At 42.4% G+C, this 16,233-nt stretch overlaps 1 protein-coding gene across 5 annotated transcripts in view; it reads right to left on the bottom strand.

Annotated features, from left to right (window-relative positions):
• Positions 1 to 16,233, bottom strand: part of trappc9 (trafficking protein particle complex subunit 9) — an 85,512-nt gene that overhangs the window by 47,269 nt on the left and 22,010 nt on the right. For all 5 annotated transcript variants that reach the window (XM_077590345.1, XM_077590346.1, XM_077590342.1 and 2 more), the window contains 3 exons: positions 15,699 to 15,862; positions 12,950 to 13,102; positions 8,957 to 9,075 (listed from right to left, as the gene is read on the bottom strand). In XM_077590345.1, coding sequence (XP_077446471.1) covers positions 8,957 to 9,075; positions 12,950 to 13,102; positions 15,699 to 15,862 — 436 coding nt within the window. The remainder of the gene's footprint in view (positions 1 to 8,956; positions 9,076 to 12,949; positions 13,103 to 15,698; positions 15,863 to 16,233) is intronic.

The raw sequence follows: 16,233 nt of genomic DNA, 5'->3' as shown, positions 1-16,233 counted from the left end.
AGTTTGAGAGCGAGCTCGCCAAATTGGCCGTCAAAATGAAGGCCAGTTTGATCTCCGCTTGCGTGCGGTGCCATACATCACCGACACCCATAAATACCCGCAAATTCCCAAGGAATGTGCTGATTTAGAGGGTCTGACAGCAAAAATTAAATGTCTGCCTTGTGAGGAGCCCACACTTTTTGCCTTGCCTGAGGACATAAAGGATCATGGTGATGGGCATTAACATATCTTTGAAATGGAAAACAACACCTGCGATGATGGTATTCGAGTGTACTATTTGGGTGCCAAAAAATTTGAACCAAATGGAGGTAAGCTTTAGAGCAACATATGTTGCCATCCTTATCTCCCTTGTATTACATTTGTAGATTTCCTCGTTAACAAATGAAGCTAATGGCGATACCTACTTGCCAACAGCCGAATTGCCACGCATTGATAAGGAAGAAAACCTTGTTATCTTAACGCAAACAGACAAATTGGATCTGGTCCTGAGCCACTGTATTTTGGAGACTTCCATTATTCTACCAAACCCCTCTTATTTTTTACAAGGTTGTGTCCAAGCACGGAGAAATTTGTGGCGCATTTTGATGCGGTGATGCCAAGACAGACGGCGTACCTAATTGCCCTTAAAATAAGGCTTGAACCCTGCTTAGGATGCATCTGCTCACTAGAGGGAAAGCAAGCCTCCAGCCAGGAGAGATATTTAGTCATGTGGCGACATTGGCCTCGCTGGGATACTTGAGCGATGACTGGAGGGTATTTGGATGCCATATAGCTAAGTACTGCTGGGACCGCATTTTGCGTCTACACCTGATGTCAATCACTAAACCAATCATCTCACCACCCAGGGTACTATTGAGATGCAACAGTGGGAAGTTTAGAAGAAAATATCCTGGCGATCGCTTTCTCTTGCCCTGTGGGGGAGTTAGAAACCTTAGAAAACAGCAATGGTTTCTATGGACATATTGCTTATTTGTTTGAAAGCCATCACTGGTGTTTACGCAGTTCATACCACAAAAATGGTTTCCGATGAGCGTGGTATTAACTATTATTTATGTTAGACACATTTTAACCTCATTTGTATTTGTATGTCTCTTTGAGTGCAGTATGTCAAACAATGTGTATTCTGTTGCCAGATGCGTCATTCAAAAAAAAAAATACTCCAGAGTCAGTTTTAATTTAGTGGCAGCCTCCTCCATTAGAGACATAAAAGATGATTTGATATAAACCTTACAATGCTTGGTTGTCTAATAAAAGTCTTGAGTTGTGTAAAGTACGTTGAGCTCTCAAGTTTCTGTCTACACCAAGACTAGCCTAAGGAGACTCTCATCCTCTCAAAAACTGATGACCATATTTTTCTTTTTGCCTTGAAGTATATTGCTTTAAAAGTAAAGTTCTTTTGGAGGTTCTCTGACATGCACAGATGTATTCAGGTGTGATTCGAATGAAGAACATCAAAGAGACAATCTCTTATGAAGCCCGGTGTTTGTACTTTGCGAGGGTGCCGCTACATTAGGGGAAACATGTTAGGTACGCACTATTGGTGGTCTAGCATAAATAGTCGGTTTCTAAAAATGTTCTAAAAAGTTCATGTAAAAACACAAAAGGAAAATGTCCACCAGAAGCAGGGCGGTACGAAAGCCACGGGATGCAAAAGCTGGAAAATGATGAATTATATCGCAACGCTAAAACCAGACAGTCTCCAACAGATATTTGTTTGGTCTGTTAAAAAAAAATGCAACGTACTTTGGGCTCTACAAGCGGGCACGCAAACTTCACCAACAATTACCTGACACGTCGTAAAGCAAGCGGAATGGATGACGCAGCATTGTGGCATCCAAATACTATCCTGTCAGGGGTTACTAAAATATGGTCCGACAGCCAAGCAGTCATGGAAGGCGGCGGCATACGGAAGCACGCCAGGTCAAGCTGACTGGATTTCACACACGAGTTCAAGTCCAGTAAATATGATGAAATGCTTGACACTTAATTACAAGCGTGCAGGCTCACATATCTAGTTGAGTCAACAAGGCAAACTTTATCATGATTCATTACAGGGTTGATTCAGTTCACGTGGAAAGTGAACTGGATCTTTAAGATCAGAACAAATACAGTTTTCTACTTTGGAAATGATTACCTCACGGCAAATCAAGTACTGACCTCAAAGGTCTCCTGGAGTGACTGCAATTTAGGATTGGATGGTTAAGTGCATTTACTTCTCTTCAATGTCACTTTATACTAAAATATATTGCCATGCAACTATGACATTCCTGACAATATTGCATATTTTAGTGGTACATTTGTTCGGTTTAGATGAAAGATTGGTAGAATAATCTTAATTGATCTTGCAGTCAAATGCATTCAGGTGTCTTTGGACTTGCTTTCTGTAAACATTAGGATTCAGAACACGATTTTAAGAGTGACTTCTAGATCCCTCCATGGTCGTGCTCCTCAATATTTTGAGGCTGGAGGTCATTTTATTGTCCTGTTGGGTCACTGCTGTCTGCTGACTGGCTTTTAGTCAGTGTCCTTCACTCCAAATTAAAAACTAAAGTTCACTCTAGTACGACATAGTTGATACTCGACTAGAAGATTGAGCTTTTTATTTTTATTTGGAATGTTTTTGTATTTTATTTTATGTTCATGAAGACCTTTTGAGTCATCTGTGAAGTGCACTTTAAACCAAATGTATGCGATTATTAATCCTAATCCCTAAATTATGGACAGCAAATTAAAATTCAAAACAAAAAACTACAAAATGTCCAATAGAATTTGTCATAAGTTTGAATCATTAATATTTATACATCAGTTTTGATCAGACAAAATTTCTCCAAAATAATGTATAAAATGTTATCCGCTTGGTGTCAGGTCCGCGCTGAACATTCAACAAGGTCGAACACAAGTAAGCACACTAAGACAGATGGAATAAGATTTTACATTTCACATTTCACACTTGGCCATATAGGGCTAAGTCAAATGTCCCTTCTTTTAAAAAGAGCCAAAAAATCTTATATCAAGGATCACCGTGGTAAACCAAGAGATAAAAACTAATGCTAAAACTGACCATAATATAAAACGGCGGGGAGCTAATAACGTGACATGAAGAACCAAGTTGAAAAGATGAAAATCAGGCTCCATGATAGCCATCTGGCCCAATGAAGGGGACACATGACACCCAAGGGAGAGCCTCCACCGCATCAAATGCGATGTTATTGGCTCCTTACAGTTGCATGTCATTTGAGAAAGTCCATGTCCAGAAACAAAATGTCTCCAACTGAAAATACCTCAATTCCTAGCAGGACTGTAACTGTGCTCTTGCCAGGATGAAATTGCCCCCACGCTCACCGCCAGCTCGCTATATGAATTTGATGGGAAATAATTCTCCGCCAATGTGGCTATGACAAAAGGTGGCCAGCAATTTAGCTGACTGGCCAAGAACGCCAAGTGCACCATTTTCACAATTCACTCAAACATGAGCAACCCTCCTTTTATTGTAACTCAAATCTTTCATTTGGCAATGGAAATGGAAGTTGGACTCCTCCAGGAAGACCACTTAAAATTTGCAATCAAGTGATTAATAGAGTGTGATTCCTTGAGTGGAATAACCCAAGAAAAAAAGAAGACCTGCAATTACACACGCTGTCAAACCACCGCTCAAGGAATGAGAAAGAAAGAGGTATGAAGGTTAACCGTTTCCACAAGAACAAAAAAAAAACATCACGTCTGGTGACAGGAGAAAAGGCGGAGTGAAAAATCTGCCAACATCCAAAGCCCCCCACCAGGGATTCCATAATCAGAAGCTTCTCCATGCTACTCTTGGCGTCTCATCCATCCTCTCGCTTTACCTCACTCATGGCCTGTCTTCATTTATCGCCGCCGTGTGAGGGATGTGCTTTATGTTGAGGCAACCTCGTCGACACGCTGCGCCACGTTGATAAAAGCGGTGAGGAGGGAAGAGCCGCCGCACAGATGGCATTTGAAGGCTTCAAAACCCTCACAAAAGCGTCTTAAATCAATCGGGTTTAAACGCAATCGGGTTGCGAATAGAGATGTCCTGATCGCATATTTTCATCTAACTGATTCGATACGTTGGAAATATTTCAAAGGGAACAACAGTTGCTTTTTCTCCAATTTGAAAAAAGCTATCCAACATTGATAAGGTTATTAGCAAAAACGTTGTGCGGCACAAAATAAGGTTGTGAACAAAAACGTTCTCGTCAATCAACTTCTATATAAAAAAACAATGTGATAAATTGAGCTCTCTTGATTGTGATTTTATGCTGCATATATGGATGCAATACTTTTCCCATCTTCGAATGCATTGCATGCTCAATTGGATTCAGGTCAGGTGATTGGCGTGGTTACTTTTAAGCTCCGTTCTGCAAAGGTTGTTTTGCTAATGTAAATAAAAATATATACATAGTATCAAAGCTAGTGTATATGTATCCCTTACAACAAGGGAATCAGACTCGGGTTGGTTCGCGGGCCGCTTTAATGTCAACTTGATTTCACGTGGGCCGGACCATTTTAGATAGAATATTTAGATATTTTTTTTTATAAATGGATTAAAAGAACTGGATTAAAAGCCCTGAATATTCAGTTTTTTTATAGATCTAAAACAATGTTTATTTGAGCTTTTTATATATATTTTTAGATTTTACAAAATGATTTTTGAACTAAAAACACAGAAAAAATGGATTAAAAAATTACAATTATTGATGTAAAAGGGGGAAAATCAGGAAATGTAATATACATCTATACTCTTCATTTTAATTTGATGCTAAAACAGAAAGTTGGCACTCATGATTTACTTTCCCGGGCCACACAAAATGATGCGGCGGGCCAGATTTGGCCCCCGGGCCGCAACTTTGACACATGTGCCTTACAATATACATCTGGATTATTTAATACGAAATAATGCAATGTGATAAAATGACACCCAGAGCTAAAAATACACGTTTGACAGATCGGCGCCTGCTACGTCGAGCGCGTCGCCGCAAGAGGACGGATGGTTTATTTAGCCCGCGTGTTGTCCCCCCGAGGCTTTGCTGGAGACAGTTGTGTTAAATAAGGCCAAATCTTTCACTGAAGGAGGCGTTTGTCAGCCGCCCGGGATGGAAAAGGACAGCGATGCGGCACGGTAATATAGGAGCATACGGAAGGACTGTGATAAGGCTTTGCAACTTTTTGAAAAGCTTTACCTCTTCTGAGTTTTCTGTCTGGCGTTGTTGCCGTGGCAAAGTCTCATAAATAATGCAAAATCATTGAGGCCATTCAGAACCTCTGGAGTGTTTCATTTGGGTTCTTCTCAATTGCTTTTCCCCCCTCAGATCGTGTGCTCAACAGCCCTATTCAATTATTGAAAAAAAAATGTTACATTGCAAAAAGCAGCCTCTAAATTTGAAGCCTAAACTGAAATAACACCACATCTAATTGTAGGAAATCGAGTTTGACGCTAGTGTGGTTCTTTTTCCCCCACAACAAACTTTATCTGTATCAAACCTGATCGATAGGGGCTTCTTTATTGAGTTTGCTGGAGTTAAATATTTAAACTTTGTTGTCTTTTACCGTACCCAAAGGATCTAATTCTACCTGTTGTTTCTGGACCAAATTAAAGGTCGTTTTTAAGGCCTCTCAACAGCTATGATTCCGTAAATATGGAAAAGGAGCTACCGTCGATTTTCCATGCCACCAACAGTTATAAAAATATGACCAAAAAAAATCAGTGTCTTTGATGGCAAAATTAATTCTGGCTTGACAAATGAACTATAATGTGCTTGCTAATTTCATTTACTGGCACTGAGAAACTGTCTGTTTTGAAGCATTTTTCGGGGAAAATGGCAAATGTGTCTGTAACTTAAAGCTTAAGGAACACTGTACCATACTGTGACAAGCGAGATATGAACCATAGAGGTAGAAAAAAAGTCATATAAAAGGGATTGAAATTGGCAAAGTTATCACCAAGCTACACGTGAGCGCCACTTTGAAGAGCAGAGGCTCTTTCAAAGTCAAAATGACACCTGAGGATGAGGATGTTGATAAACAAGCCAGAGGACAAGGGGGAGGAAGAGGTGGTTTTAATCCCATGCCAAGAAGGAGAACGTCATTCGGTCGCTAAGCGGGAGGAGCACATTTGGGCAGACAGCTGTGGCAGTTATAAATATCGGTATCGCAAGCTGGGATCGGAGAGCTGAAGCGCTGTCTGCAGCACACGGCGGCTAAAAATAGCACACGGGCTGGCTGGCTGGCAGGCAGGCGGGAGGGAGGGACGAAGACGGCTGGCTCTGTTATTTTTTTTCCGCTCTCACACAATGTGATTAGCGCTAAAGAAGCTCTGCCCAGCACCACCACCAGCGTCAGACACGTGCCTTGTATTCAAATCCGATGCAGATGTTGTCTGTGATGGTGACAAACGCACAACTACACCGAAATCAGATCCCTTCAGGCCATCTGGTTTCACAACAAGATAATTGTCCGCTTCTCATTAAGCTCGGTGCCAAAAACGGCAACGACAGCAGCAGGCAGTTTTCATCAAATAGCCGATAATTGTTGCAAACAAACATTGGCTTTAATGCTATTGTCGCTGGGGAAAGAAAATCCGATTCAGTCGGTTTGAGGGTGGCTTGACAGATTGCAACGCACAAAGTATACCCTCTACATAACAGTTTATTATTCGTGCCGATTTGAGGTGACCGTTTTTCGTGGGTTTGACGCATGCGATAACCAAGCCAATCCCCTAACCTGAATCCAATTGAGCATGCAATGCATTCAAAGATAAAACAGGAAAAAACTGCCAAGTATTGCAACCATAAATGCAGTACAAACTCTGATAATTCCTTCACCTGATTTCAATCTAAATACTAATGAAACAAAGCTGAATGTCTGCAGATTAATCACATCCCGTTCATTTCATTTAATCCATTTTGGTGGCACTTGGAGGCAAAAAAGATAAAGCACGTGTCAAAGTCCTATTATTTATGTTGGGGATATATTTGCATGTTATTCCATTATTGTCATCAAATGCCCTGGGATACATAAGCACACGTTATGGTCCCGAATTCCAATTTCTATCTGTAGATTGGCACCTCCCAGATGTTTTGTGATGTATTTTTCAACTAATCACACGCTGTGCAGAGCAATCATTATTATCTTGCAATACAGCATCTGAATACGTGAAAAGCGCAGTGCCTTCATTATCATACATTCCATTGTTTGTCTTGGATTGGATTGGATAACTTTATTCATCCCGTATTCAGGAAACTCCATTGTGACAGTAGCAAGAAAAGGTATAGTTATAAGTTAGACAGTACAGTCAAACGCCGCAGAACAGCAAAGCAAAAGCAAAAAGCACAAAGTACAAAGCAAATCAAAGTCAATGGGATCATTAAGAATCACCAAATCATTAAGCCAGAAAAGCAGCAGAAACACAAAACGAGCTACGAGTTTCGGTAGAAAGCGCCTAAATATTCCATTCCATGTTACAAAAATTGGACATCGCCACGTTATGGGTTTGTTGCAGCTCACATTTGGAATGTTCACATAGCCCGGTAGAACTTTAGCCGGTATTGAAACATGCACCCACACACACTCCCATAGCAATATCTGCAATGCACTAGCAAGACATGTTCCTCAATACGTCGAATTCCCTCGAATGCATCTTGGCAGCAACGTAGATATATTAAAGATAATTGGCTTAGCGTGTCTTCGGGCAATGGGGGTTGCATTCCAGTCTTGGGTCTCTGCGGCATCATATCACTAAAGTCATATGAGGGCTAATTGAAGGAACAGGTCCCACATTACGTCGCATTAAACTGGTGAGATTCCTTTTTTTTTTGTTTCTGGTATCCCCAGACAACCCGCCGAGTTACCCTGAACGCATGTCCACGGCGGAGGATCGTGGTGGTCCAAATCCCCCCCTGGCAGAAGAAGAAACTCTGAATTTCAGTCATGTGGGCAATCAGCGGAGCACTCTAGAGATAACAAAAGGCTCAGCACTCATTGCAGACACAATCTGATTCCATCAGAGGTGCGAGAGGTGAGCGAGGAAGGTGCTTCAACGGGGTCTAGCACATTTTTCCAAGCCTGCGTCTCCTCGGTATTTGCAGGAGAGAAAAAAACGTCGCCGAGATTGAGCGAAGAAAAGGTCAGTTTTGAAGAACACGGTGCAATAAACACACGGCAAACATGGGAAGGACAGGATTGGTGAACAATGTAAGTTTCCCAGCCAAGCGCTGAGATTTTTGCGCCAAACTTCTTCAGACAAAAACAACAACTTTCGAGTCACGCCATAGGAAACCCAAAATAAACTTGCAAGAGAAGATTTGCATCCAGTGTTATCCAAACCCCTCAAGTCTATGAAAAGAAAATCTCATTTCCTTGCATACATCTGTATGGCTGAATTTTAGGAGCTTTGGCAAGAATCCCTTAACCCACACACGGAAAAAAAAAATCTGCTTCAATATGAAATTATAGAACCCGGGAAAGAATTTCTTTTGAGCTTGACCAAATAGCAAAGAGCACATTGACTCATATCAAGAGAGAAAAGCAATCTCAGCGAGATCACGGCAACAATATTTCCTGAAATCCTGTATGAGAGGTTCTCAATGTCATATTGTGTTTCGAGGAGAGGAAAAGACTTTTAGGGAGCCTTGACAAGACACCAAAATTACAGTTGTCAAGGATGCAAGCGACCCACAGCAGGTGGCATCATCCTCTCTTCCAAAATCTTCCACATTCGAGATGACATAACTTCCGATAATTGCCATTCTATCCCGTTCCGCCAACTACGCCACTTTGCACTTTGCTTGAACTCTGTTTACCAGTACACACTTCGTGCCGGATTTATAGGTAAATGTATAATGTCAATTCAACAAGGCATTTATTTTCCAGAGTCCTAAATATACAGATCAAGGATAGCATTCATCTCTTCCGCATCGGTGCACTTGAAAAACGTATTTACCTTAACGTGACTGTACTCCCCCTTGCCGGAGTCGCCGCTGACAGCTTTGCTTTCGGCCCTGGACTTGAGGACTTGGCGCAAAGGGCTGGAGATTGGCAGGCCTGTCACACTGATTCCATCTAAAAAAATCCCCCCCAAAAAATAGCAGTGCGGCGTCAGCGATAGTAGCAAGGTTATTTGTAATCAGAGGCAAGCAGAGAAGAACATGGACAAAGTTAAATATCACATATTCACAAGGATTTTGTCATTGGTTGTTTGAATACCCTTGATGAGTAGGCCTACTTTTTAAACCTTCTGTGCAAATCTTTGCCGGACAACCTGGTGGATTTGTTAATTGTGTCAATTCAGGCCGACCTTGAGCGCAACACGGGAGCGCCTTCGAAACGTGGCCGCTGATTTCTAAGCACGACGTGCTTAGAAAATGGTCAAAAAGACCCGCAGCGATAAGCGAACTGGAGCGAGTCTCTGACGTCAGGAGCCGTGGAGTTTTTACCCAAAGGGCGGAATGAAAAAAACATGAATGCGAATGAGCCCGTTTGCGGAAAGAGAATCGATTGGAAGGGTTTTTTTCCCGCATACTCAGAGTGCTAAGTGAGGTACAAGCGCTAGATTTAGCTGGAACTAAATTCGGCGTGACAGCGTGAACCCACGTTTCGCAATTCAACACAGTCAAGTGGAACAGACCGATGGAAGGTGAAACGCAAGTTGGAAATAGCATCAACTCATCTCCTGTTTATTTATTCGATCTGGCAGCAACCTGTGCTTCAGTTAGAGTGAGTGGACAGGCAAGGTTTTCTGATGAGTTCAAATTGTATCAAAATCCACATCGTAGCTTTTTCTTCAGGAAAGAAGGCACGAAGAATCCAAAGGAGTGTAATCACAAGTTGCGAATCACATTTTGACCGTTAACCGTGATGGACGTCAAGAGCAAAGGACGACAAGCCAAATCCTTTTTGGGACAGATTTGAAGCCAACTGTCGGATAGGCCGAGCTATGCCTTAACTTCCCATCGTGGCCTGGTGAAGCATTACCCAATTCCGTTAGGCACGGCCAGTGTGTAACAAGCAATAACACGGGCACTTTCACGCTTTGTGGTGTGTAGCCTGTTCAAGGGAACACGCATGACTCCCCGTATCCCATGCCTTGTGAGTAATGGATGAGGTGATTAACGGTGGCACCGCTCGCAATAACAGCCTCGGTAATACCCTGCTTCCGAACCGTATCGGGCTTGTTTTGGGAGAATTGCGTGATCCCGGCAATTGTGTGGTGTATATATAGCTCGTGCTTAGCAAATATTAACAAAGTGCGATGACGGCGGCACCGTTCTCCTATTAAGAAACACAGTGAAACGACATATGCATTCCAGACTTAACAGAAAATCTGCAAAACAAACGAACCGTATAATTGATATTTTTAATTGCTTTATCACACAATTTACTTTTAAAACATTCAAACTGATATTCGAACCCACTGAAAAATTGAACAAAAATATGGTGGACATAGTAGTGAAGTTGCACTAGCAAGAACAAGAAGGTAATGAGCAGTGGAGGGTTTTTTTTGGGTGTAAGCGTGCAACAATAAGCTATCAACGGGAGCGTGAGATTGCAGTTGCTCCCAGCAATACAAATCAGGAACAAAGTAAGGACAAACAAGAGCAGCAAACCGCCTCCCCTTACTCTGTTTGAGTCTTTCTAGCGGATGTTTTTTACCACGGCGCAAGGACTACGGACCCTAGACCTCGAGACGGAGGATCAGTGCTGTCATTAGCAGCGCCACTCATAGCATTTCATGACAAAACTCTCTGGGAGTCAAAGCCCATTCGTCCCGAGTGATGACATCACTCCCGTCTGGTCCTGAGTTATGGTGTTGTCGTTTCAAGGCGGGGCCAAAGTGAGGGATAAACTCATTTGAGGATATATCGCCGAGACTCCGCCCGTGTCGAATGTTCTCGGCCTCAATGTGTTCTTTGTCTAATGTGGTCCCCGTCTACCTCGGCTGACAAATGACATACTGGGTGAAAAAATAAAAATAGATCAAGTTGATCGATTAACCTTCCCCACGCACGCATACAAATAGACGAATATGATTAGCTACCGGGCCAGATATAGCATGACAATCAGTCACTTCGGCACTCAGATCACGACTATAAAAAGCACTAATGTTAACGCAACGCATCTGTGACGCAAACCGGCTCGAAATGTGAGCCACGAGCCGGAGCCGAAAGGCGACGGGCCTAAAGTGAATCGATTCATTAATAATGATTGAATTGAATTCATCTCAATCAACATACGCGTTTTGAAAATGATTTTGCTGTTAATGCAGTGGTTGGATTGGACGACTGAAGTTCAAAATATATTCACAGGTTCCTCAGTGTAAAGGTGGACAAAAGTGTAATCATACCCCAAGTGGCAAATGATCACTTTTAAGTGAAAAATAATTTAAACGCAACAAATTAAATCTTAAATGTTGTCCTAGGTGGCTTTTCTCGGCTCCCCTAGCTGCAGACAAAACAGCTTTGCGACGAACATAATGGAGCCATATGATGCCTAAGCAACCAAAGCTTAAACAGGATTACCCGTGTTTAGTTTCCAATGAAAACAAATTTAATCACGGCGATGGTGCGTAACTTTGCAAGAGGAATCAACGTCTGTTGCACTGAATCCAACGCCAAATCAAGTCCCACCATGCCGTTTGACTGCCAGGCAAATATGCCGTCATTTTCTGGCAGTCGGGAGGGTTGAGGTAAAAAAAATAAAAATAAAAAATAGCAAAGTGTCAAAGTACTTTGTCAAAAGTTCACCGGAACATCAATCTGGCGTCGGTAGCGCCGTTTCATCGAAAGGTCGTTTTAGCGGTGTCAAACGTGTTGACTGAAAATTGCACTGCCTTACGTACGGCATTCGGAGCCTCTTACTTGGACAGTGCCACGCCTTATCTCCTTTATTCAGGGCCTCCAATTGCTCAGCTAATTAAAAACAGTGGAACGGTATCGTTTGAATGACCTCATGAAGGAAGACAAACACGCAGTGCTGTATGTGTTTACTCTGTCAGTCATCCGCATCCACAAAACACACACTCGCACGCCGAAGCTGAAATCGGTGCGGTGCAGGCACCGGTCCATACGGCTCCCTTATTAATATTTATCGGAGCAAGAAGTTCAACAGTCACGAGAAGGGGGTAGAGTGGTCTGCCGCGCAGAGGAAAAGAAAGCTTGAGCTTTAACTTGGAGAGAAAGACGGAGGAGAAGGAACACATTGAACGAGCTCGCAGGTAATGAAGAAGGTCAGACGTTTTTTTTTCCTTCTCATTTGAAATTTGGAATACAAATGAGAGGAGAGGGTGAGTGGAAGCCGGATTCTGCGGAGGGAAGTGACGGTATAGAGACCTTAAAGATCTCTTGTTACGCTGAATGGGAAATAGGGCAGCCTGATCCTCGTTAGCTGAGAAAGAAAATGCTACGAGCGGCGCTCTCGTCCGCTGGACATTTAGGGCTAGTCTTGATCGAAAAGTCAATTCGCGCTCACGTTGGCGCAGGATCAAGAACTATATATGCTAACTTTCACATACAAATGGGTTCACTTTTGCACATCTTTGCTTGACTTTCCTGTCACATCCTAACCTGACCTGTTCTCCCTTTTCCCACTATCTTCTTCCATGGGTGTTTCCTAATTTTGAAATGCTATTTATACATATAATAGAAAATGTAAATTTAGTTTTTTTCCCACCGTTTGTTCATAATAAACATCACCATATAAATCACAAGGCAATCTAAGCCACAAACAGCTTACAGTATTTTCACGACTATAAGGCGCACCGCATTATAAGGCGCACCCTCAATGAATGACACATTTTAATTTTTTTCCATATATAAAGCACACTGGATTATAAGGCGCCCTGTCTATTTTGGAGAAAATTTAAGACTTTTAAGTGCACCTTATAGTCGTGAAAATACGTATTTAGTATTTGAGATGAGTTTAAGAAGAATCTGCTTACCATCATTGAGGTCTTGCAACAGGCTCTCCTGACCAGAGAAGTCCAGTTTTACGTTAATGTCAATCGTCAACGTGACAGTCTGACCGGGCTTAAGAGGCATGTGATTGGCCACTTCATCTAGGTCCCAGGTCAAAAAATCCCCCAAAATCTTTTCTGCAAACACAAGCGGCATAAAAAAAACTGCATTTCAAAACACAAAGAACACAGATTTGGACATAAAATTCTGTGGTAGAGCAACGATAACAAGGGAAATATGTCATTCGTACTTGGCGGTTTTACGGCTGTCTTGCATTAATGGTGCTAAACAGAAGAAACGCCTTGTGACAGGAGGCAGGTCGGGTAATTTGTAAGAGTTTTTGCCTTCCGGGACAACAAAGCTACTGATTGGTCGTGTGCGTCCTCGCCGTCTGCACCTCGGTGCCAGGCTCTAATTTACGGCAGCAACGAATGACTCAGCTGCATCCACTTGAGCCCCCGGCATCAAATGAATGATGCATCACCTGAATAAAGCATGTGTTCACCGCGTGCAGGTGAGCCGCTCTTTCTCCTCCGGATGGTAGCAACAGGCAGGCCCTATTTTGAAAGCCCGGCCACATCGCCACACGAGATCTGCATCCGAACGGCTAACTCTTTTAGCGGCAATGCATTTTTGATGAATAACACTCTGCTTTGCATATTCATCAAATCGGGGAGAATTAAACAGAAGAGGGATCTAAGCGAGCATGAAAAATGCGACGGAAAAGTCATTTAGATGATGTTGACGTTACAGTATTTGATGACACTCACGCAAATGGCGGTGAAAATTATTTTATTTGCCGAGTTATTTTAACATAAAGGGAGTTTTTTGGGGTTACGATGCGTTCAACCTATGACATTTTGACTTTATGATGCCTGTGTTGGTTGCCCTCTTTTTTCCACATTATTAGCCTAAAGAAGAAAGTTGGGTATTCCAGGTTCCTCCTAAAGAATACCAATTCAAATGTTTAACATTAAGAAAAAGCGGTCACTCGGACCTTACGTCGTCGACAGTCAAAGTCAAGCAACTCCCAGTCCAAGTAAGCTAAAAATAAAGACAATATGCTTCATGTTACGATGTTAATGTGTTGAGTGCTTGAGTTGAGGTCCTCCCTCACTCCTCACATTAATGCTAACACTTGATAAAATTGTCAAAATGGGTGTTCTTTTTGTCACTTCAAATGCTGCCAAACTTCATTCATCCTCGGCGACAGAGGACCCCCGTCTCACGCTGGGGTGACACCGTTCTTTTCATCCCTCTACGTCTTCCCGTGTTGACTCACGCATCTTTTATTCATTCCACACTCGATGAGAATTCCGGATTGTTCCAAGAGAGAGAAAGTCCGAGACAAAACTCATCCAGGCTCTCAGGTTAGTGCGAAGGAGGCGGGCTGGTGAGTGCATGGTCGCATGAAGGCCAATGATGATGCGGCCTGTCGCCATGGTACTGCCTAGTGACACCGTGGCCTATACACCTGACCTTTAATTTGTCATCCTTGACAAATCTGACTCCTCCTCCTCCTTCACGGAATAATGAAACGGGGAGGCTATCATTACCCGGCACACATGGTCCAACTCTGCAGAAATTGCATACGATGAAGCGACAGGCTATCGTCGGTGAGGAGAGGGGGGAAAAAAATCCTGCATAATCCCAGATCTTGTTGAAATGTTAAAAATCCGTGACTGAGTTACAATGCTTAAACAGTCACGGTTATATCTCATTAAAATACAATGTTATTTTTAGATATGTCCCAGATCCGATCATGCGATGGGAAATCGGGCTCGATCACGTCATTTTTAGAAGATTGGATTGGGTTTTTAAAATTGTGTTTTTTTCTTCATTTTGAAGTATTAATTTATTAGGTGCCGTTGTCAGCGATAGACGACCGGTTCGGTTTGACCGGGAGGGCAGGCAGCGAATCAGGTATCGGCTCGGGACTCGGTATTTTTTAAATATCCCGAATAGGTGATGAATAAAGTTATCTAATCTAATCTATTGTCAGATCCACAAAATTAGGTGACTCATTATTTTCTCTAAATTTAAGGCCATCCCCTTGATTGAAAATTAAACAAAAACAAAGACAAAAACAATTATGCTATGCGACAATGTCCACAAAAATGTGATCCAAAATTAAAACTGCCTTCAGAAGCTATTTTTTCCAAAAACTTTCCTCAGACACGACGATAATTGCCTGCTTGAGACCTTTTCTTTAGACAGTCATGACACTGATTATCCAAAAACAAAACAAAACCTTCCCACAACAAATAAACGACTCCAAGTGTATATAATGATTTTTGCCCTGAGAGAATTATTTTTACAGCCGACATCATACTAAACTAATTCCAACAAACGAGAGGACTGCAGTCGACCTGCCGCATAAAACAAGCGTGACCATCATTTATGGGAAGCAAGGACAGTCTGAACCGCTGCAATGGCGACACGCCACATCACCTGCACAAGTTTAAGTGCACTCTTTCTAAAAATAGCCCTGTATTTTTCACTCTGACTGAGAACTAAAGCAAAAAGAAAAAAGAAAAAAAGGGGGGCCAGACTGAAAGTCAGACTGCAAAATAATGATGAGTGTCCGCAATGAACCGAGGACGCGAGAAACGAGAAAAAGAATGGTCTCCTGAATTTTATGTCCGTCGTGAAAACAGATTTTGCGTACGAGTTATAATGACGCGCAAACGTTCACTTGGAGCGGTCGTCACGTGTCGAAACGTCAGCGCTAACCTTTGGTGGTGACGATTTTGGAGGCGAGCTCCAGACTTTGGATGTCTTCGGCGCCAATGTTCTCCAGGGTGATTGTCATCTGCTGACCCTCGCCATTGAACAGCTGCACAGACACGGTGCTGGAAAGCTCCTCTTTGGACATGGGTTGAGGCGTATTTGCTGATCTGAGTGGTCAAAAAGAAAAGCTTAATGTGGAATCATGTGAAAGGGTTTCATTTCTATTCCAACCTAGCCAAAGCAGTTCAAGGGGAGTATGATGAACCCGCTGACTGTATATTCACCCTTTCCGTACTAATACAGAAATGATTACGGGAGTCTTGCAAACAAAGGTTTGATGGGTGACGTACTAGAAGTTCCGTTGCCAAGGTGTATAAAAAAAAATCTCCTGCAGTAGTCTCGGAAGCCGCAAAAGAACAAAAATATCCTCTACATCAAAAGTGTTGCACTTGAAGGCGTAAAGGTTTTGCTGCACTTATGCTCTCAGAGAAAAAGAATGGTCTCCTGAATTTTATGTCCGTCGTGAAACAGATTTTGT

Source organism: Stigmatopora argus, chromosome 21 (genome assembly GCF_051989625.1).
Source record: "Stigmatopora argus isolate UIUO_Sarg chromosome 21, RoL_Sarg_1.0, whole genome shotgun sequence".
In the NCBI taxonomy this organism is placed as follows: domain Eukaryota; kingdom Metazoa; phylum Chordata; class Actinopteri; order Syngnathiformes; family Syngnathidae; genus Stigmatopora; species Stigmatopora argus.
The sequence above is the reverse complement of the archived record's forward strand: the minus strand, read 5'-3'. Positions and strand labels throughout refer to the sequence as shown.